The sequence below is a fragment of the Zootoca vivipara genome, chromosome 11 (genome assembly GCF_965207765.1).
Source record: "Zootoca vivipara chromosome 11, rZooViv2.hap1.1, whole genome shotgun sequence".
Classification (NCBI taxonomy): Eukaryota; Metazoa; Chordata; class Lepidosauria; order Squamata; family Lacertidae; genus Zootoca; species Zootoca vivipara.
Window position 1 is genome coordinate 39,575,015 of NC_142594.1, and position 21,912 is coordinate 39,596,926.

The 21,912-nt window shown below is 49.4% G+C and overlaps 1 protein-coding gene across 8 annotated transcripts in view; it reads right to left on the reverse strand.

Annotated features, from left to right (window-relative positions):
• Positions 1-21,912, reverse strand: part of MAP3K8 (mitogen-activated protein kinase kinase kinase 8) — a 35,274-nt gene that overhangs the window by 8,306 nt on the left and 5,056 nt on the right. For 3 of the 8 annotated variants that reach the window (XM_035129628.3, XM_088653419.1, XM_035129627.3), the window contains exons 2-5: positions 14,667-14,755; positions 12,173-12,537; positions 9,399-9,563; positions 7,821-8,082 (exon numbers count right to left, since the gene is read on the reverse strand). In XM_035129628.3, the coding sequence (XP_034985519.1) occupies positions 7,821-8,082; positions 9,399-9,563; positions 12,173-12,537; positions 14,667-14,685 (811 nt within the window). In that variant the 5' untranslated portion in view covers positions 14,686-14,755. Of the gene's footprint in view, positions 1-7,820; positions 8,083-9,398; positions 9,564-9,697; positions 10,008-12,172; positions 12,538-14,666; positions 14,756-16,084; positions 16,167-21,912 lie in introns of those variants that run through there. The other 5 variants (XM_035129630.3, XM_035129633.3, XM_035129629.3 and 2 more) reach the window with 4 other exon arrangements.

Here is a 21,912-nt window from a genome sequence, read left to right on the forward strand (position 1 = left end):
CTTCCTTGGGGTGTTAACCTGATATGACCCCCCCCCCCCCGCTGAGCGGGGTGGAGTCACGCTTGCTAGAGAGTCCAATGCCTAAGCCAATACCTCTCACTTGCTCTAACCAACAAAGTTGTGGCCTTATTTTACCCATTAACTCAAATCCATGTGTCACTGTGTCTTCATTTCTCATGGGGGGTGGGGCGGGTCCTTGAACCGCAAATGAGGCTTTTTGTACAAATCCTGGCCTAAAGCTATAGATGTAGAGAAGAATAAGAAAGGATTTCCCCCTCCTTGGGCCTCCTGGCCTTTGTAATGCAGAATCACAAACTCAAGGGAGCTTCCGCTGCATAACCTGTTTGTCTAACTAACTACCGGTAAGCAAACAAACAAACTGTCACAGTGGCCGGAGTGGACTACTTCAGAGTAACGACGCTACGCAGCTCTGCATTTTATTCTTTTATTGGTGCTGCGTATTTACAGTGCTCAAGTCATTGCTATTTACACGGAGCGATGTTGTCAGTCTGTTTCAGAACCTCCTAATGGCTTTTGGCGCGTCTTTCTCCAACACAAAAGCTTTGGCAGACCCATCCTCTTGCCCCTCCTCTTCCTGCGTAATTCTGGAGTTGGGGGGATGGGTCTTCCCCCCCTTACTTGCCCCTTCCTGTCCCACCTGGGACCCTGGCTCCTCTACCTTGCCTGAGCCTCGGACACGACTTCCTGCTTCCCCACTGGAATCGGAACTCTCCCTGCTTTCCCCTTTGCTCGGGGACGGGCTTGAACTCAGGAGGGGAGGGACTTCGCGATATCCCCTGTCCCTCACATCCACCCCCCTCCCAAGCTCTCCTTCACCCCTCCCCAGGCCCCCCCCATGTGTCGGTGACGACTGGAAGCCTAAGAACTCGGTGCTCTCCGAGCCCGTTGGTGTGAACACCTCCCCCCAGTCCTGCGAGCCCCCCCCTTCCGCCTGGGAGGACGGGAATCCCAAAAAGTCCGTGGCGTCAGAGCTGGTGGGGGTAAAAATGTTTTGCCAATCTGCTCCTTCCTCTGACTGGGTGGATCTTGGCGACACCCATACCTCATCCTCTGGTTCCTCAAACTCCGCTTCCCAGCGCCATGGTGAGCTGTTCTCCCGTGCCTCCTCCTCCTCCCCCTCCCTTTCCATGTGCCAGGGCTTGGGTCTGTGGGGAAAGAGGGCGTGAAATTCTTCCACCAAGAATTCCTCCTGTATCTGAGTGGCGGGAACCCATTCATTCTGGGACGGTGGAGCATCCTCCCATGCCATGAGGTACTCCAGGCCCCCCACCCCCCACCTTGAATCCAGGATGGCCGTGGCCTCATTGAGTTGCTCCCTGCTTTCCCTCTCCCCCCCTCCCTCGGGGGTTTGTTCGCTGTCTCGGAGCCTGCTGCTTTCCCTGTACGGCGACAGCAGCGATCTATGAAACACTGGATGCACCCTCATGTCCTCTGGCAGTGCCAGCCTGTATGCCACCGGGTTGACCTGTTGCGTGACCGTGAAGGGGCCCAGCCATTTGGGTGCCAGCTTTTTGCACCTCCCTCTGGTGGGAAGGCCCTCCGAGGACAACCACACCTTGTCCCCCACCCTGATGACCTCCCCTTGTCGCCTGTGGCGATCTGCCCCCTTTTTGTACGCTTCCTTGGCCCTCTCCAAGTGTTCTCTGAGCTGCTGGTGCACCGTCTCCAGTTCCTCTGCCCAATCCTCAGCCTGTGGGCCCTCCTCCTCCTCCTCCCTCTCCCTCTCTGGGAAAGATCTGAGGTCGCGCCCGTAATTGGCCTTAAAGGGCGACACCCCTGTGGAGACGTGCACTGCATTGTTGTAGGCAAATTCTGCTAGTGGCAAGCGATCCACCCAGTCCGTTTGCCGCTGGCTGACGTAGCATCTCAGGTACTGCTGCAGAATGGCGTTGACCCTCTCCGCTTGTCCGTTGGTCTGCGGGTGTCTAGCCGTCGACAAGCTGACCTCCACCTGCAGGAGGTTCATGAGCCGCCGCCAGAACCTGGAAACAAATTGGCGGCCACGATCCGAAATAACCCTTAAAGGTAATCCATGCAGTCTGAAAATGTGATCAACAAACAGTTTGGCTGTCTCTTCTGCCGAGACTGCCCTGGCACACGGTATAAAGTGACACATTTTGGACATGAGGTCCACCACCACCAACACTGCAGTCTTACCCCTGGACGAAGGCAGATCTGTGATGAAGTCCATGGACACCACTTCCCACGGCCTGTGTGGTGTGGCTAAGGGCTCCAGCAACCCTGGTGGCGCTGCTCTGACCACCTTCGCCCGCTGGCAGGTGGTACAGCCCCTTACATAGTCTCGAACATCTTCCCTCACCCCTGGCCACCAGAAGTGTCTCATGACTAGGTGAGTGGTCTTGTCCCTTCCAAAATGCCCCGCTGTAGGGTTGTCGTGCATCTGCTTGAGGACCGTACGTCGAAGCTGGGTGGTGGGTAGGTACAGCGCACCCTTGTAGAAAAGCAGCCCTCTGCGTTCTGCAAAGTCTTTTGCCTGCTCCCTCCCCCCTCTCAGTTCTCTGAAGATGCGGTTGGCAAATTCATCCGCTGCCGTCAGTGCTGTGAGTTCTGCCTCGCTCACCACTGCTGCTCCGCAGGACCATGCCGACGGGGGGAAAATGTGCCTTGGGGCTGGTGGCGCCTCCTCCTCCATGTACTCTGGCTTGCGGGAGAGGGCATCCGCCCTGACATTCTGCTCTCCTGGGATGTAGTGTATGGAGAAGTTGAAGTTCGAGAAGAACTCCGCCCACCGTATCTGCCGCTGGTTGAGCACCCTGGCAGTTCTCCAGAACTCCAGGTTCTTGTGGTCTGTGCACACCTGGATGGGGTGCTTGGCGCCCACCAGGAAGTGTCTCCAGTGCTGGAACGCCGCGTGGATCGCAAGAAGTTCCCGATCAAAAACTGTGTAGTTTCGCTCGGGCTGGGTCAACTTCCTGGAGAAGAAGGCACAGGGTCTCCACTCTCTGTTGGCGTCCAGTTGCAACAAAATGGCGCCCACCGCCTTATCAGAAGCATCTGTTTCAATGCGTAGGGGCGCGTCCTGAACCACGTGGAACAGGTTCTGGTCTGAGGCGAACACCCTCTTGAGGCTTTCGAACGCTGCTTGCGCCTCTGGTGTCCACCTGAACTTCTGCTTGCCTCTCAGGCAGTCAGTGATGGGAGCCGTAACTCGAGAGAAGTTCTTGATGAACTTCCTGTAGAAGTTGGCAAAGCCTAGTAGGCGTTGGGCATCTTTGCGCGTCCTGGGGCTGTGCCAGTCCAGGATGGTCTGCACCTTGTCCTTGTCCATTGCCAGCCCCTTGTCTGACAGCTTGTAGCCCAGGAAGTCCACCTCCTTGGTGTGAAACTTGCACTTCTCCAGCTTCACATACAGGTGGTTTTCCTTCAGGCGCTGTAACACCTCCCTGACGTCCTTCACGTGCTGCACTGGGTCGTTGGAGTAAATAAGGATGTCATCCAGAAAGACCAAGCATTTCCTGAAGAGTAGGGACCCCAGGACGTGGTGCATGAAGGCCTGGAAGCATGCTGAGCCCCCTTGCAACCCGAAGGGCATCACCAGATATTCAAAAGAGCCCAGAGGCGTGAACATCGTGGTTTTCCACTCATCGCCTTCCCGGATCCTGATCAAGTTGTACGCCCCCCTCAGGTCTAGCTTGGTGAAAATCTTGCCCCTGCGTGCCGCTGTCAGGAGATCATCCACTCTGGGCATGGGGAAAGCCACTGGCTCTGTCACCGAATTCAGCCGTCTAAAATCCACCACAAGACGGCGCTGTTGCGTGTCTTTCTTGTCCACCCAGAAGACCGGGCTGCCCCCTGCTGCCTTGCTTTCTCTGATGAACCCCCGCTTGAGGTTCTTGTCGATAAAAGCGCGCAGATCCTCCAGTTCCTGGTCTGACATGGCGTACAGCTTGGCTGGGGGTATAGTTGCCCCAGGCACCAGGTTGATCTGGCAGTCAAAAGGCCTGTGTGGGGGCAGGTGGTCGGACTCCGCTTCACTGAAGACCTCCTGCAGGTCCCAGTATGGTTTGGGTATCGCCTCACCCCCTTTGACGTGCATGGTGGCCACCGTGGCTATCGGAGGCCCCTCCCCTGGTTGGTGCTGCATGCAATGTTCCAGGCAAAAGTCCGATCCAAAAGTGATGCATCTCTGATGCCAACTTATGGAGGGGTCGTGGCGCGCCAGCCAGCTCATGCCCAAAACGATTGGGGGGTCTGAGATGGTGGTGACGTTGAATGCCAGTGTCTCTGAGTGCCTTCCAACCGTCATTCTCATGGGGGGGGGTTTGATGAGTGATGGCCCCTCCCAGCAGCTCTCTGCCGTCAATGGTTGCCACGTGCAGAGGAAAATCCAGCTGCAGAAGCTGGATCTGGTGCTCTTCTGCAAAGTTCCTCGAGAAGAAGTTCGCTGACGCCCCACTGTCAATTAAGGCGAGGACTGTCAGGGGATAGCCATTAGGGAGCGTGAGCGTCACTTCTAGAACCACTCCTGCTCTGGGAGGGGTGGGCTGGCTCCGCTCCTCTCTGTGCGGGTGGGTGGGCTGGGGCTGTTGTCTGCTGACTGTGCCTGGCTGCCGCCCCTTGTCTCCTGCAGCCAGGCTTTCCCGTTTCCCTGCTGTGGTGCTGCGTCAGTGGGGGAGGGCACAACCGTTCCCGCCTTTCCTTGCCACTCCCTGCGATGTGGGCAGTCTCTGACGAGATGCTGGGGGGAGTTGCAGAGAAAGCAATTCCCACCCCTTCCCTCCTTGCGTCTTGGCGCCGCTGGGGTTTGAAAAGCCCGCGCGCGCGCGCTATCAATCTGCATGGGTTCCTGGTCCTGACTGGCCCCAGGCGTGGCTTGAAAGGGTTGTTGAGGGAGTGGCTTCTCCTGCGACCGTGGGAACCAAGCCCGCTTTGCGCGCGTTGCTTGCTTGTCGCTCCATCTGGATTCCTGCCTCACCCCCACCGCCAGAGCCGCTTTGCTCAGTTGATCCATATTACTGGGCTTTGGACCTCTCGAGAGCTCATCCTTCACCTCCTCATGCAACCCCAAGTAAAACGCCGCTTGCATTGGGGCAGACTCCAGATCCCACCCCAATCTGTGCACCAGCATGGTGAATTTCGCCCAATACGCGCGAACTGTCATATTTCCTTGGCGTAAATTATGAAGTTCCTCCTTAGTCTGGTCCATATGACTATCGGACGAATACATCGTTTTCAAACCTTCTAGAAAGAGTTTGACATTCTTCATGCAAGGATTCCTTGTTGCAATTAACGGTCTTAGCCACTCCCTGGCCGCCCCTGTAAGGTGCTCCACAATAAACGCTACTCTGTGCTCATCATCAGGGAACTCATCGTGGTGCAGCTCAAGAGCATACACAATCTCAGTCTCAAAGCCCTGAAACTCCTTCGGGTCTCCATTGAACTTGCTTACTAGGGTCCCAGCTCTCCTTCCTGGCAGCACTTGGACTTGGGGTGCCCCTCCCGCCTTGTTTTTCTCTGCATCCAGCTTGTTTTGGAGGTCTACCGCCACCGCCCTTAAATGCTGCTCTTTTTCCTGGAGCTCTCTCACCTGTTCCGCAAGTTGTAGCCGGTCGTCCTGGACCTTCTTAGTCTCCTCTTTAGCTGCCTTCAATTCTCCCTGCGCCTGCAGCGACAGCTGTTGCAGTTCTAGCTGGGCTTGCTCAGCGATCTGCCGCCACTTCTCCGCCTCTGACACGCTCATCCCGGCAACTCCAAAGTAGCCCAAAAATGATTAGGAGGTTGCTGTCACAGTGGCCGGAGTGGACTACTTCAGAGTAACGACGCTACGCAGCTCTGCATTTTATTCTTTTATTGGTGCTGCGTATTTACAGTGCTCAAGTCATTGCTATTTACACGGAGCGATGTTGTCAGTCTGTTTCAGAACCTCCTAATGGCTTTTGGCGCGTCTTTCTCCAACACAAAAGCTTTGGCAGACCCATCCTCTTGCCCCTCCTCTTCCTGCGTAATTCTGGAGTTGGGGGGATGGGTCTTCCCCCCTTACTTGCCCCTTCCTGTCCCACCTGGGACCCTGGCTCCTCTACCTTGCCTGAGCCTCGGACACGACTTCCTGCTTCCCCACTGGAATCGGAACTCTCCCTGCTTTCCCCTTTGCTCGGGGACGGGCTTGAACTCAGGAGGGGAGGGACTTCGCGATATCCCCTGTCCCTCACACAAACAAACAAAGGTAAACAATTAGCCCAAAAACTTCTGCGGAATTTTTGGCTCCACTACCCTGGGGCTTGATCGATTGGCTTTATTTCTCTGCTGCTGGAGCCTGATGCTGTGTTCAATGGTTTTATAGTTTCAAAGTGAATTTTGATGTCGTGCATTGTTATTGCAAATGGTTGTTGTTGCTAGCAGGCGGCATGCAAATACTATCAAGGAATCTGGAACATGTGTCTCCTGTTAAGAAATAAGTAATAAGGGTGCACATCTTCTAAAGAGGGAAAGTAGCAGTTCCCCACATATTAAGGCAGCAATCCTGTACATGGATTTCATGGGACTAGTTTCTGAACAGACATGCCCAGGACTGTGCAGTAAGGGCCACTTCCAATCTTGGCTTGACTGCCAAAGGTGCTCCAAGGACTGCAGTGGGTGACCTCGGAGGCATATTCTAGATCAGGGGGTCCCCAAACTACGGCCCCCGGGCCGGATGCGGCCCAATCGGCCTTCCAATCCGGCCCGCGACGACCCCCGCCGCCCGCTCTCACGGCGCGCGGCGCAGCGACGATCTAAAAAATCGGCAAAAAATCGCCGAAAATCCTTTGTGCGCATGCGTATGGGCCTCTCCCGACCCGGAAGAGGTCATTTCTGGTGCACTTCCGGGTCAGGGGAGGCCCATACGCATGCGCACAAGCGACTTTCGGCGATTTTTTTCCCCGCCCGTGTGCGTGTGCGCATGCGCACGGGCGCGCACTCCCCCGCCCTCCGGCCCGCTGCGCGCGCACTCCCCTACCCTCCGGCCCGCCGCACGGTAAGTCTGGGGACCCCTGTTCTAGATATTCTGTTTACACAGGGGAAATTGCTCCTAAAATGCCATTACTGACCATCTGCCTCGTTCTGTATATCCTTCTTACTGAGGTTCATTGGAAGACTATTTATTATTCTACTTAGTAACAGATGTAAAACCTGCCTTCCTCGGAAGGATCCCTGGGCTTCATTTATGGTGGTTATTTTAGAAGGCTTGTGAACAGACTGTAGAAAGTCATCCTTATGCTTGTTTGGCTTTGGCGTGCTTTTTACAGCTGCGGCTTTTATTTCTTTATATTTCTAACATTCTGTCAAAGGACTCTCCCAGATCCGAATGAACAGAAATCATAGGCATAAACGTTTACTTAAGATAAGCATACAAATCTCACTGGCAACCTCCAGATAGGTCTTCCAAGGAACTTCCAGGATTATCTTGAGCCCCATTTATAAATCATGGGTGTTGCACATAAGGACAAGCTACCAGTATAATCCTGTGCTCGTTCAGGGGTTGCTGGACTACAACTCCCATCGTTCTTGACCACTGGCCAAATTTGCAGAGGCTGATGGGAGCTGGAGCCCAACCACATTCTGAGGGCCACCACTTCCAAATCAGGGATAGGCAAACTCAGCCCTCCAGATGTTTTGGGACTACAACTCCCATCATCCCTGGCCACTGGTCCTGTTAGCTAGGGATGATGGAAATTGTAGTCCCAAACATCTGGAGGGCCGGAGTTTGCCTATGCCTGTTCTAAATTGAAGGTTTCGAACACTACACAGTGCGACTGGTGTAAGGAGAAGGTGTAGCTGTTCAAAAGTGAATTATAACCTACGTTTTATATCTTGGTGTATAACTCTCTTCGAGTGAAGAAACTCAAGTCCCTTGAGGATATGCTTCGTCACCCAAATGATCTCGAATTCTCTTAGAGGCCCACAGCTTTCCACCTTCTCCAGGACAGAGCCTCCTTCTCCTGCCTCCATGAAGAGGTGGATTGTCTCGTCCCACAAGATGGCTCCATAAAGTTCAGCAATATTCTCATGGCGGAAGCAGGCCTGGATCTCAACGTCCGATGGCTTGAACTGTTCCACTGGGACCTAGGGGGCCAAAATGAACGCAAGAGTAAGTAAAGCAGGCAGAGCAAAGATCCACGGTTCATGAGCTGACACAAAGCACTTACTCTGATCCCACACCAGGGATGTGAAGTTCCCACATAATGCTCTGGAGATCATTGTCTCTATGCCCTGAGCTTACTATTACAAAGGGAAGGAAGGTGGTAAGGAATACAAAAGGCTCAGGAAACAGTGAACTACTTGAGGAAGGGCAAGGGAGTTGTCAAGGTTAGAAAGAGGGTTACTTTGCCGCTGTGTGGATGAGGTATGTTGAGCACCCCTAATGTCCAGCACCCACACCCTAGAGCCAGAATGGGACTTGCTTTGGAAATTTAATAATAATAATAATAATAATAATAATAATAATAATAATAATAATAATAATATCCCACCCATCTGAGTGGGTTTCCCCAGCCACTCTGGGCGGCTTTCAACAGAACATTAAAAGCACAATAAAAGGTGCTGGAGGAGACTCTTGAGAGTCCCATGGACTGCAAGAAGATCAAACCTATCCATTCTTAAGGAAATCAGCCCTGAGTGCTCACTGGAAGGACAGATCGTGAAGCTGAGGCTCCAATACTTTGGCCACCTCATGAGAAGAGAAGAATCCTTGGAAAAGACCTTGATGTTGGGAAAGATGGAGGGCACTAGGAGAAGAGGACGACAGAGGATGAGATGGTTGGACAGTGTTCTTGAAGCTACGAACATGAGTTTGACCAAACTGCGGGAGGCAGTGGAAGACAGGAGTGCCTGGCGTGCTATGGTCCATGGGGTCACGAAGAGTCGGACACGACTAAACAACTAAACAACAACAAAAGATCAAACATTGAAAACTTCCCTTAAAAGGGCTGTCTTCAGGTGTCATCTAAAAGTCTGATAGTTGTTTATTTCCTTGACATCTGATGGGAAGGGCGCCACTATAATTATCTTCACCATTTGTCACCAATTAATGCACATATCCCAAAGTGTAAGACAACAGGGCAAAGACCTTGCTTGCATTGAGCTCCATTCACATCTCAGAGTGCACCACGGTGCACCCTGGAGATATTGGGTGCTATCTACTCAGAGAAGACCCACTGAAATAAATAGGCCCCAAGTTAGCCACATTCATTTCAGTGGGTACAGAATCAGCACAGGCTACAGCCCACTACATCTGGACAGATATTTCCTCCATCATAAAAGTAACAATACCCCTCTTCCCCTGCTTATCATTACATTAACTGAACGGCAGAATGTCCATCTAACAGCGGTACGGACCCAACACATAACAGACCCTCGGAAAGGGAACCCTAGGAACATACCAGTTTGCAAGCCATGCGCTTTTTGGTTTCTGTATCTTGTGCCAAGTAGACTTTCCCGAAAGCTCCCCGTGGAATGAAGTCAGTCCCGATATTTCTATAGGTTAGCTTCCATGGAAACAGGAGCACATCGGAGTCAATTTGATAGCGTCCATTTTTCGGACTGATCTACAGAAAAAATAGTAAGATGAGGGGAAATTAAAGGAGGCTAATTTTTTTTCATGAGAAACTCACCAAAGAAAGATAGGTCTGGTTTTTGGAGATATGTATTACCCTCCCAGAATCAGATTGACTGATCCCACCTTGTCCAATGCCATCTGTTCTTGCCATGGTTCTCCAGTCTCACTGTCCCTGCACACACAACACTTCACAAGATCTTTTAAATGGAAGTTGCCTGGCGTTGAACCTGGGACCTTCTGTGTGCCAAGCATAGAATTATAGAAGAGTTGGAAGGGATCCCCAAGGGTCATCTAGTCCACCCCCCTCGAGTGATCAGCCTTCACATTCTGGGAACCTAACTTTGCCTGATTTCTTCTTCGCAGTACAAAGAAGCCTTGTGGCATAAAGGAAGGAGCAGCCTTTATGTGGACCAATCAAATGGGAACAGCATGTGAAGTATTCAGTTCGCTCTGGAAATATTTATAATTCCAGTGAGCGATTGGCCTCCCATAAAGACTCAGCTGCACCTTATTGTCTGGCAACAACAACCTGGCTGAGGGATTTGCGTAATGAGTCCATCTGCTGGTTTGTTTGTTCGTTCCTGGAACCTGCCCTCCTCTTGCTCCACAAAGCTGTGGGTTTGGTTAGAGAAGGTAAGCAAACAGTTTTTGACACTTCCTACCCTCAAAGGCAGGTACAGGGGAGGGGGAAAGAAGCACTTTCCCGAAATATTCAAGAAGATAAGCAGAGAGATATGAAGCCTCATGACATCATGCGGGTTTGAATGGTACTTTGAAACCACAAGCACAGCTAGCTGGCAAAAGCGCTACGTTTGCAAGGTTCTCAAACAGCGAAAGGCGAGAGTTTGAGCTACTCACAATTAAAAGTAGGGCTGCGATGTTTAGTCAGCTGTTTTTTTTAGATCAGAGGTGGGGACGCTTTTTGAGCCTGAGGCCACATTCCTTTCTTGGGGGCCTGGGGGGGGGGCAGAGCCAAGAGGCCAAAGTGGGCAAAGCAAGGGATATACCCGAAGGAGCGTCTCCACCCCCATTGTTCTGCCTGGACACTGAGGTCCAGCGGCGAGGGCCTTCTGGTGGTTCCCTCACTGCGAGAAGTGAGGTTACAGGGAACCAGGCAGAGGGCCTTCTCGGTAGTGGCGCCTGCCCTGTGGGATGCCCTCCCACTAGATGTCAAGGAAATAAACAATTATCCGACTTTTAGAAGACATCTGAAGGCAGTCCTGTTTAGGGAAGTTTTTAATGTTTGATGATTTATTCTTTTTTTTTATGTTCTGTTGAAAGCCACCCAGAGTGGCTATGGAAACCCAGCCAGATGGGCAGGGTAGAAATAAATAATAACAACAACAACAACAACAACAACAACAACAACAACAACTAAAAATTTACCCATTTGCCTTGGGCTAGCTTCTGCACACATGCAAATATCACCATCCTCTATCCAGGCAACCAAGATTAATCCAGGCAACCAAGATTAATTAATCAATTGATCACATCATATTCAAACCGCAATATGCATTTTAAAGCCAAGCTGCTTGCAGGATCTAACACAGGGGCCTTAGCACCTTAGCTCTGCTGCAGCAGCTGCCTTCTGCACAGCATTTATGTCTCCCAGCCCCTCCACACTATGCAACTTCAAGAGCCATGATACTGTCATTGCATCAGGATACCCTCCCACCCCCTTGGGTGGGCAGGCTTGGTTCACGAGTGTCAGAGCTGTTGACATAAAGCCACACCTCCATGAATGGGTGTAAGGAAGGCAATAAAAGAAATCCAAAACAGTTGGGAAGACCCATCCAGTTCTATCTGACTGCCCAAGCTCAGAGCAATGTTCTTTCAGTTGTTTTATAAGACTTCCTCTCTGTTACAGGATTAAGATACAGGTATACAATTGGAAAATATTGTCAATTTCTATTGCAGCTTGAAGCATAAAACAGATCGGGGGATATTTGTCCCCCCAATCCAGTCCATCTCATGGAGGGGAGTGCGATCGCACCTGTTCTCCCTACCACACACTTGGTGCATGGGCTCTATCCCCAGGTAGGGCTGTAAGTTTGTACGCAGCTTGCACATGTAAAAAATCAAAACCGTGTGGTCCATTTCCTCAAAAGAATCCAGTAACTGACAAAGTTTGGGGAAGAGCTGTAGCTTCTGTACATGCTTTGCAGACAAAAGCCCTGAGTCCTGTCTGAAACCTGCTGCTAGATGAACAAATGATCTGACTCTGTATCAAGGAGCTTCCTGTGATTTTAGTCTCTGCGTGTTGCATTTTGTGCATCTAGGTCATCCAATCCACAAGCCGGAGTCTATCTTGGAGACCCTAACTTTAAGCCCATTTTTTACCAGCAAGTCCCACGGCCTTCAACAGCAACTGGAGGATGAGAGGAGCCTGCTGGATCAGGCCCAGCTAGTCCAGCATCCTGTCCCCACAGTGGCCAACCAGACACACTCGTTTCCTTCTTTGGGGCTTCCCATAAGCAACAGCATCCTCCCCATTTGTGATTCCCAGCAACTGCTAACAAGAGGCTTACTGCCTCTGAATCAAGTGCAGGCCAAGTGCGTTCACAACGGCAGATTGGCCTTTCAAAGAAAAGAACATACCATATTTAATATGATTCCAGACTCTTGTCTCCTGGGCCGGCAAAACTGCTTGGCAGTGTTGGATACTTGGTTTGCAAAAGCCAGCAAGTCTTCCACGGTCCCGTACTTGACGGACGACAACGCCGAAACTTCCCTTCCGCTGAACAGCAAGGATTCAGCACGCTCCTCATTCTTGTTTGTCTCCGGACACAGGGCAAGGAGGCTGTCATCGTAAACGGCAAGGTCTCCATTTGGGTAAAGGTCCTCCATGATGTCGATCACTTCAGACATATTTAAGTCTGTTAGCAATAAATCAATCTCCTGCTTATGGTCACTGTCGGTGCTCATATACTCCATCACGGTTTTCCCTCTTCCCCTTATTCTACCTGCAAATGGCAAACCACACAGAGCAGAATAAGATTTCACAGTTAGCTAAAGACAAAAGCAAAATGATTTCAACTTAGGAAGTTATTGGGCATCTGCTGTTAGAACACGCATATCTTAACACTGAAGGGGGGGAAAGAAGCCTATGGAGCCTGCATACTTTAGGCCACAACCTTGCGTAGTTAAACAGGCATAAGGCCGGGATCCTATATATACTTAGGTCACATCCATGCTGCACATGTCACACAGATTTAAAGCACATGGTTTCTCCCAATGAATTATGGGAACTGTAGTTTATTCCTCATAGAGCTACAGCACCCAATGGCCTTGACAAGTTACCGCTCCCAGGATTCTCTGCGGAAAGCCACATGTTTTATACGTGCTTAGAATGTATGGAGCGGCTGTGACCTTACTAGGAAGCAAGTTCATTGAACTCAGCAAGGCCTACTTTCAAAGAAACGTGTATAGAATCAGGTTGCAAGCCCCATTTAAAGCAACTGGGGAAGCTGGCAGGTGGCCATAAGGGATTCTTACAATGGGCCAAGGTTGCACGTTTTTAAGTCCCACCGGACTTGCATGTTAACTTTGTATCAAGCTGCTGCTGAAATCAATAGGACTTAACATGGTCTTTTTCAGAGGATGTTCAAAGGGGGATTTAACTGACAGCTATTCCAATACTGCTGCAAGGATGGGGAATCTGTGGCCCTCCAGATTGCCTGACCATTGCCCATCATCCCTGACCACTGGCTATGCTGTTGGGGTTTCGACTCCAACAACATCTGAAGGCCACAGGGCCCTTTTGGACTAATGTGATGGGAAGGCCGTGCTCTCCGACACAACAGATTGGAAGGGAGCCAAGGATCCAAGCCTGCAGCAGGGACTGCAATGTGCTTGGGTCAGTGGAGTTGAGGTGCACACTTTGCTAACCAAGCTTACAAGTACAGGGGAGGAGGGATATCACTGTGTGCTTCAAGGCTGGGGAGCCTGTAGGCTGCCAGAGGTTGCTGGACTTCCAACTCCCATCAGCCTCAGGAAGTCTGGCCAATGGTCAAGAGAGTTCCCTATCTCTGGTGTAATTCAGGACAGCACGGATGGCCCCTGCTGTGGGGCTTTCCCTTCAGCTGCCCTCCTCCTCCTTCTGCAAGAGAAGTCATACCTTCTGCTGCAGCCGCCTGCTGGAGGAAACTGCCCTGCCCTTTTCCCCACCCCTGCACCGCCTCGAAAAGGTGACTTTGGCCACCAGTATATGTACTGGAGAGGAGTGTGTGGGCTGCCTGTGACAGTGGCTGCTCAAGTTTAGCAGCAGAGGGGGCGGGGGAGAAATCTACCAGGGAAATGCTGCAGGCTGGGGCAGCCCCATGCCACCTCCTTCACTCATTGGTTGAAACCTGCCTAGATCCCATCCCATCCCCACCCCTTTCCCCCTTTCTGCTTTTTTAAAATGCATTTGGTGAGAGGAGCACTCATCCAGCAAAGAAATTGATGAAGGCAATGCATAAGAATTACACAGGCTGTGTGGCAGGTGTGGTTCATCACGTCACAGGAACTAGCCAATGAGTGCCCATGCCATCACATTCCAGGTGCTGCAATCCAAGCACCACAGCCATATTAGCTATGTCCGTGATATCTGGTGGAAGCATAACGATTTCCCAGTTTAAAAGAAAACAAGAGAGCGAGAGATTCTGCTTCGGGCTGAGATCATGCAATATCCCATCAGCAGAAGTGCTACCATTTGGAATCTGAGAGGTATCACAATCCTTCCTATGCATTGCAAGGAAACCCAGGCTGGAGCTCGCTCTGGATTGTGTCCCTAGCTGTGACCAAAGTCATGTTCCCCACCAGGACAATCAAAGAATGTGCTGCAATGGCTGGAACAGGATAATCATTATGCAATTTGTCTTTCTAAATTTTTTGCATTCCAGCAATATGTGGTGCAACATTTAAAAAGGGGGTGGGTGGGAACCCTGCAAGACTCCACATTACAGGAAGCTACCAAAAACATTCTGCAACTATACAGTGATCAGTTGAAATGGCACCCCTCCCATTGTTTTGCTTCCAGCTTGTTGCTGTTTTGTTTTCTACGTGATTCTTGACATAAGTTTCAGTAAGAGGATTGGGGAGGGGAACTTACAGGAATCCAAAACTGACATGCCAACTAAAAGCACTTTCCAGTCCACAATCAGAAGGAACCTTCCTATTCACAACACACTCCTTAAAAACCTGGAAAAACAAGGATTGCATTATTTTAGACCATCAGGTGACTGGAAATTCCCCAACACATAACATATCGCCATAGACATTGGTAAGAAGGAAACTGGGACTTGAGCAATTTTTTGGCTTCGGAAGCATATTTATCCTCCGGTGTTTTTATTAAAAAGCACAAGTCAAGCCAGACTACGTTTTAGCACCTTTTGCACAGAGGCAAAGAGGAACGTATCCCCTTTATTTTTGTTTAGGCAACACAGAACTTCTAAGGAACAGCACACACCACTGGAGAAGAGCCTCATTCTCATGAGATGATTTGGCCCTGAACTCATAGGAAGAAACAGAGAAGTCCTGAGAAAAAAAAGAGGGGGTTTCCTGTCTGAAAGATGACACATGCTAAGTTTTGTGGAAGAATAGGTTGTTAACAGCTACTAGCCACAATGAGGGCTGAGTGATATCTGATTTGCAACTTTGCTGCAGTATAGCACCAGCCAAACATCGTGATATACTGATATATCACCATAAGGATGGAGCTATGTAGAGACACTGTCGGGCTTCACGATTTGTCCCACATTGTGATTTTTGCATAACACACACACACACACAGACACACACACACACACGTCATGATTGCAATACACTGCCCAGCCAAAAATTATGAAACCAATATCATGATATGGACTTTCTATCGGTTTTGGACGATAGATGGCACAGTCCTAACACACATCATAATTTGCAATATATTGCCAAGTCAAAAACGATGAAACTGTTATCACGATATGGACTTCAAACCGGTTTTGGACCATATATCAATATATTGCCCAATGACTATGTTCTACCTCCCATGTAAGATGCACTGTGGCTCTGAATACCAGCTGCTGCAGATCACAGGTTAGCAGAGTACAGTTGCACCCATGTCCAGCTTGCAGGCTTCCCACAGGCTTCTGATTAGCCATGAACATAAGAATGTAAGATGAGTCTGCTGGATCAGGCCAATCGCCCATCTAGTCCAGAATCCTGTTCTCGCCGTGACCAACCAGATACCTGTGGAAACTCTCAAGCAGGACTCAAACATCAAAGCCCTCTCCCCTCCTGTGGTTTCCAGCAAATGGTATTCAGAAGCCTTGCTTTCTCTGACCACCTAGTAGCAATTGTGAGAACAGGATGCAGCTGGACTTAACGGGCCACTGGCCTGACCCAGTAGGTTTGCTATATTTTCTCATGCTTTTAAGATGATCGGACCACCTCAGACTTTCAGACAAGACTGGAGATGGACCATTCTTTGAAAGCGATCTAAATTTCACCCTTTCTACCCATCAAATACAATGCAAGAAATATGCCTACCTTTCTTCTAAATGAAGACAAGTGCCTCTTGACTCACCCGGCTTGCTGAACACAAGCCGCTAGTGTCTACATATGACAAGAAGGAAGAACCGGACAGTGACACAGAGAGAAGAGAGAGAGAGAGAGAGATCAATTAACTCCTCCCAAGGTTGGACAGGTGACACCTGATCTGCTGCAGCCTAGTTATCTTCCTTGGCCAAGATCCTTATCTTCATCCTTCTCAGAACATAGCTGTAGAAGCCTTCTGGCAAATGTTTTCAAACAAGGTACGTGGAAAACAAACCCATTGGGATCTATGTCAAAGGACCAGGTCAGGTGGCTGCGGACCTTGCAGCACCTTTGAAAAAAGGATCAGGGCCATCTGAGGATTGCAATCCTCCAGTATGAAATTAAAGGAAAGGAGAAGAGGAAGGACTGAACATAATATGAAATGGGGAATGGGAGAGCCACTCACTAGCTGAAAAGTGTGATTTGTTCCATCTTATATTATTTTGAAACAGACCAGGAGATAGGATAGTTTCATCTTTTTACCAGAAACAGCCAGAAGTGCCCCTATCTTATCTTAATGTTGTTGCTCTTTTTAGATTGCCAGGGCCAACATCTCCTAAGTTTCCTGCTGCCTACACTCAAATGGCTGTACTGTGAGGCTTATCGATGTTCTTTTAAAAGGATATAATTGTTTCCATGATGGTATAGGAAAGCAGATTGAGCTCCTGCACAGGGGATTCTTCCACAGCAATGCTTTCCAATTCAGTAAATAGATGCCTCCCTTTACCCCTGTCCCCAGCAGTTGCTTCCACCCACTATTCCAAGGATGGGAAGCCCGGGGTTTTTCACTTTGGATCACTGGTCCTGGGAGCGAAGTTTCACACTGGCAGACTAAATCTCTAGCGCAGCATGGGAGGGGAAAAGCATCTGGCCAGCAGGCCAGATTGTTATCTCCCCCACCCGTCAAGGTTTAACAGGTGAACCAGCAGCCACCCACCTGCCAATCACCTGACATCACAATGACATCAGCTGTCCTTTTTTGCCCTTCCAAAGCACTGTGCAAAGCAGGGCGCTGAAAGGGGCTTCTGAAGACCCGACAGTCAGCTGACTTTCTTTCAAAGCGGTATCTCTTAGGCAACACTTTGCTGGTCACCAGGTTGGTGGGGCTTGCAAACCCCCTTTCAGCAGAGCCAGGTTTTTACCTGCCCCGCATTTGACGCCCTAGCTGACTTCAAGTGCATTCATCAAGTTGGCCTTTTTAATACAAAACCTTCAGCACTATAGTATTTAGGGCATATATGCCCTGTCCTCTGAAAAAGAAAAAAAATATGTATTCCTAACAAGCAGAAAAAGCTCAGAAATCCCTCAATTCCGAAAGAAACTCTCACAAAATGATACATCTGACCATTTGACACTCTTCCTTATAGCCAAGAGATCTACAATTGCTGCAGACTTTGTGCGGCAATTGGACTACAACTTCCATCGGCCCCAACAAATGTAGCCAACCATCAGCAATGATGGGAACTGTAGTCCACAATATCTGGAGGGCACCACACTGCATACCCCTGATCTTCAGCAGTGCAAAACAGCAACTCAAGCGCTTGACTAACATACGCTCCTGACACAGGTTCCCACAATCAGTGTTAGCATAAAGCAGGCATCCCCAAACTGCGGCCCTCCAGATGTTTTGGCCTACAACTCCCATGATCCCTAGCTAAGAGGACCAGTGGTCAGGGATGATGGGAATTGTAGTCCAAAACATCTGGAGGGCCAAAGTTTGGGGATGCCTGGCATAAAGGTTCCCTACACATCTCCATCCATAGAGAAGGTTCTAGCACTGCAAACAGTACTTAGGATGGAGCCACCCAAATGATTCCCCCCCAAAAAAAACCCCCAGCCGATTATGCAGAGCACAGTGTTCAGGTAGAACAACATCACAAGAAGAGTTCGACCTTTATCAGAATCACATGCCCACACAACTCTGGGAAACGTGAGTTTTGGGGCTTGCCAAAAATTTTATTGGCATATACTATTATGCCTGGATTGCCTAAAACAACAATACAATGAATCATATAACAGTGGATACGAAAGTTGCATGAATTTGCCCCTTTGTTCTATTCACGCATTAAACCAGCTCTGGAAGATCTGGAATACTCTGCATTGCAGATTCGGCAATTTCAGATCAACAACCTGTGGTGACACAGGCAGTGAAACCTGGCATGGTGGACCACGCCCCTCTCATCAAAAGGTGACCTAAAACAGCCATCACCTTTGAGTGAATTAGATACTCCACCCTGTCTTCAAGAAAGAACCCCTAAATATCCCAAACACCGTTTCCCTTTATCTTCATAGGGTGATAATTAATGGACTCTTTGAACACACACATACACGCCTGTGGTTCCTGAGCTACTTAGCCTCACTGCACCAAAGTAATAAAAAATTAAAAAATAGTCCAGTAGCACCTCAGAGACCAACTAAGTTTGTTCTAGGTATAAGCTTTCATGTGCATGCACACTTCTTCAGATGCACATGAAATCTTATACCTAGATCAAATTTAGTTGGTCTCTAAGGTGCTACTGAACTATTTTTTAATTTTTAATTTCGACTGCGTCAGACCAACACGGCTACCTACCTGAATGCACAAAACTACAACTCCCAGAATTCCCAGAGGAAAGGGAATGACTAGGTAAAGCAGTTTAAGGCAACAAAGTCGCACAAGGGTAGGGAACCCGTGACCATCCAGGTGTTGCTGGACTCCAACTCCCATCAGCCCCGGCTAGCACAGCAAATGGTCAGGGATGATGGGAATTGAAGTCTAGCAACATCTGGGGAGCTCCTGATTCTCCCACCTTCCAGTGTACATACCCTTTCAAGTCACTTTTGCTTTCTATCTAGGCTGTATCAGGACTGCATTTTAAATTTTCTCGGTGGGGAAAGGCCTGTGGCTGTTGTTTCCCATTCCTAGCAGTGATGATGGTCCCACACAGATTCTGAAGCAACACCACTAAAGAAATTCACAAGGCAACCTTTCTGAGTATGCGCGTGGCACATTTTCCAGGAAAGGAGCTTTGCCAGGACATAGGGAGGAGGCCGGAGAGATTATTCCAGGCAACCTGCAGCACAGCTGACCCTTTGGGCCTCTTGCACAACAAAGTACAGACAAAGTGCTAAGTCCCCTGGAAGGACACTAGCTTGGGGAAGCCACTTGTTGGGATTGGCTAAGAAGACCTTGCCCAAGTGCTACACTGGGATTGCTCCCCACCTGATGGGTTGGAAACGTTGCAGGTTCCACTAAGGTGGCATTCCAGATAACTCTGCCTCGGAGTAGCTGACCAGCAAAGCTATTAAGAGCTGACCAGCAAAGCTATTAAGAGGAGGCGTAAGCAAGCATTCCTTTATCTGGGACAAGGACACTTGCCTGTGTCCCCATTGGGCAGCAACATGACCTAGTTTTGAGGCGGGCCTGTTCCCTTTCCCCCGCTTACTACATTTCTCTCCACAAATCTGATTCATGCAACGTGCTGCTATCAGGTAAACAAAACAGACTGCAGGTGAGTCAGGTCGGGAGCATCCAGACAGACATGACATTGGGAACTGCGGTTGGCAGCATATTTTCACCCTCTCCACCCCAAAGGCAAAGGCAGTGGCTTTCAGGGGATGCCAATCATGTTTCCAAGCTGAGCATGTGAATGAAGGCGGAAGATGTTGGCCCACCTTGCCTAGCACTGCCCCTCGCAGCTCTCAAAACCCCCAAACTTGGAGAGCCAATATAGTATTGATGGACTACAAGAACTATCAGTCCCAATGCTCAGGGATGATGGGAGTTGTAGTCCAGCAACATCTGAAGGGTGAACTTCGCTTTGGCTCCTCCTGACAGGGGCCTCTTTCCCAGCTCCGAGCTCCTTTTAAGCGGAGATCCCAGGGACCTTCTGCACACAAAGCGTGTGTCCTATCACTGAGCTCTCCTCAAAGGGCAGAGGCACCAAGCCTAGACGCCATTGAGAGGGAGTAGAGAAATCCCGGGTGAAATTTCCTCAGGGTGACCCAATGAAATCAAGAAGGCTCCCTTTCACTTTCGTGTTCACTCAGGAGAACCACTGCTTCTGCTCACGGCTGCCCCTTCGCTTGAGATGATGCAACATCTCGCACGCCGGGAGAGCCCAGCCAGTAACAATGAAAAGTAGAAAAAGGAACTATGGCAACTTCTGCATACTACTTTTTTTCGTGCTCAACAACAAGCGCGAATCGCATTTCTTTTGCTTGCTATTCTCCATCCAAAGTGTTAACATACAAACAACGGGTTGGTTTTAGTGATGGCTAACTGAAACCCCACTGACTTCAAGGGGTCTTCTCTAAGTATAAGCATGTTTGAATTTAACCCAATATTGGCATCTTCTTTCAAAACACCAAAGTCAGGAATGGCCAGAATATGTTACTGTTGTTATTATAATCGTCACGTTTATATCCCACCTCCAAAGGAGCTCATGGTGGTATAAATGGTTTTTCCTGCTCTCTATTTTATCTTCACAACAGCCCTCTGAGGTAAGTTAGGCTGAGAGGCAGTGACTGGCCAAAGGTCCAGCACACTAACCGCTATACCACACTGTTATGAAACACAGCTCCCAAAATTCCTGACAATGGTTGACCATGTTTGCAGGGGCTGATGGGAGTTTTATTCCAAACATTCTCTTTCTTCCTCCAGGCCTTCCTTCCTTTCCCACAAAACCTCTAGCTTAACCCTTTAGTTCTCACCTGTCATCTCTCCCACTATTGAAATACCGCAGCCTCCTCAGGGCAGGAAAACGTTCCTTTTTGCTTACAATATTAGCATATGTCAATGGCATCATCACCAAGCTCATAGGGTCGGATCAAGACTTAAGTTAGCTGCATGTACTTTGAGGCCTGTTGATTTCAGTGGGAGCTAAGTTAAGCCATAACTAATGTATCCCACTGATTTCAAGTTAAACTCATTTAACCTGGCTCCAACCGTTCAGCAAATGGTACCAAACTGACAGTATAATGATCCACTGGCATGTTTGATGTAGCAATGGGCAATTGGGAAACACTACTCCTACTCTGGGTTGACCCACTGACATCTATGGACATTGCTAACTTGTTCTTGTTGTCGTCATCTTTAAGTCGTTTAGTCCGACTCTTCGTGACCCCATGGACCACCAGAGCACGCCAGGCACTCCTGTCTTCCACTGCCTCCCGCAGTTTGGTCAAACTCATGTTCGTAGCTTAGAGAACACTGTCCAACCATCTCGTCCTCTGTCGTCCCCTTGTGCCCTCCATCTTTCCCAACATCAGGGTCTTTTCCAGGGAGTCTTCTCTTCTCATGAGGTGGCCAAAGTTTTGGAGCCTCAGCTTCAGGATCTGTCCTTCCAGTGAGCACTCAGGGCTGATTTCCTTCAGAATGGATAGGTTTGATCTTCTTGCAGTCCATGGGACTCTCAAGAGTTTCCTCCAGCACCGTAATTGCTAACTTAGGCTTCATCCTTTCAGTGGATCTACTCTGAGTAGGACTAGCACTGAATAACACCCAAGGCATTGCACTTCTAAGATAAGTTTCAATGGTTTAAGCCAAGGCGTTAAGACAAAGGGATTTGGGTACAGGAGCTGCAGGAAAATGTCCTGACACAATAACCTGCATGGATAAAGACCTATCTCAATAACACAACCTGAGCAGCTGCTACTTTTAAAATCACAAATACTTTCTATGTTCACTAGCCTCAGATATATTGAAAGTGTTTCCCTTTTTTTGCAATGGGATGGAGACTCATTCAGCTGCCAAATACCTTTTTTTTGCATTTAAAAATGCAATAACTGATCTCTTTTTT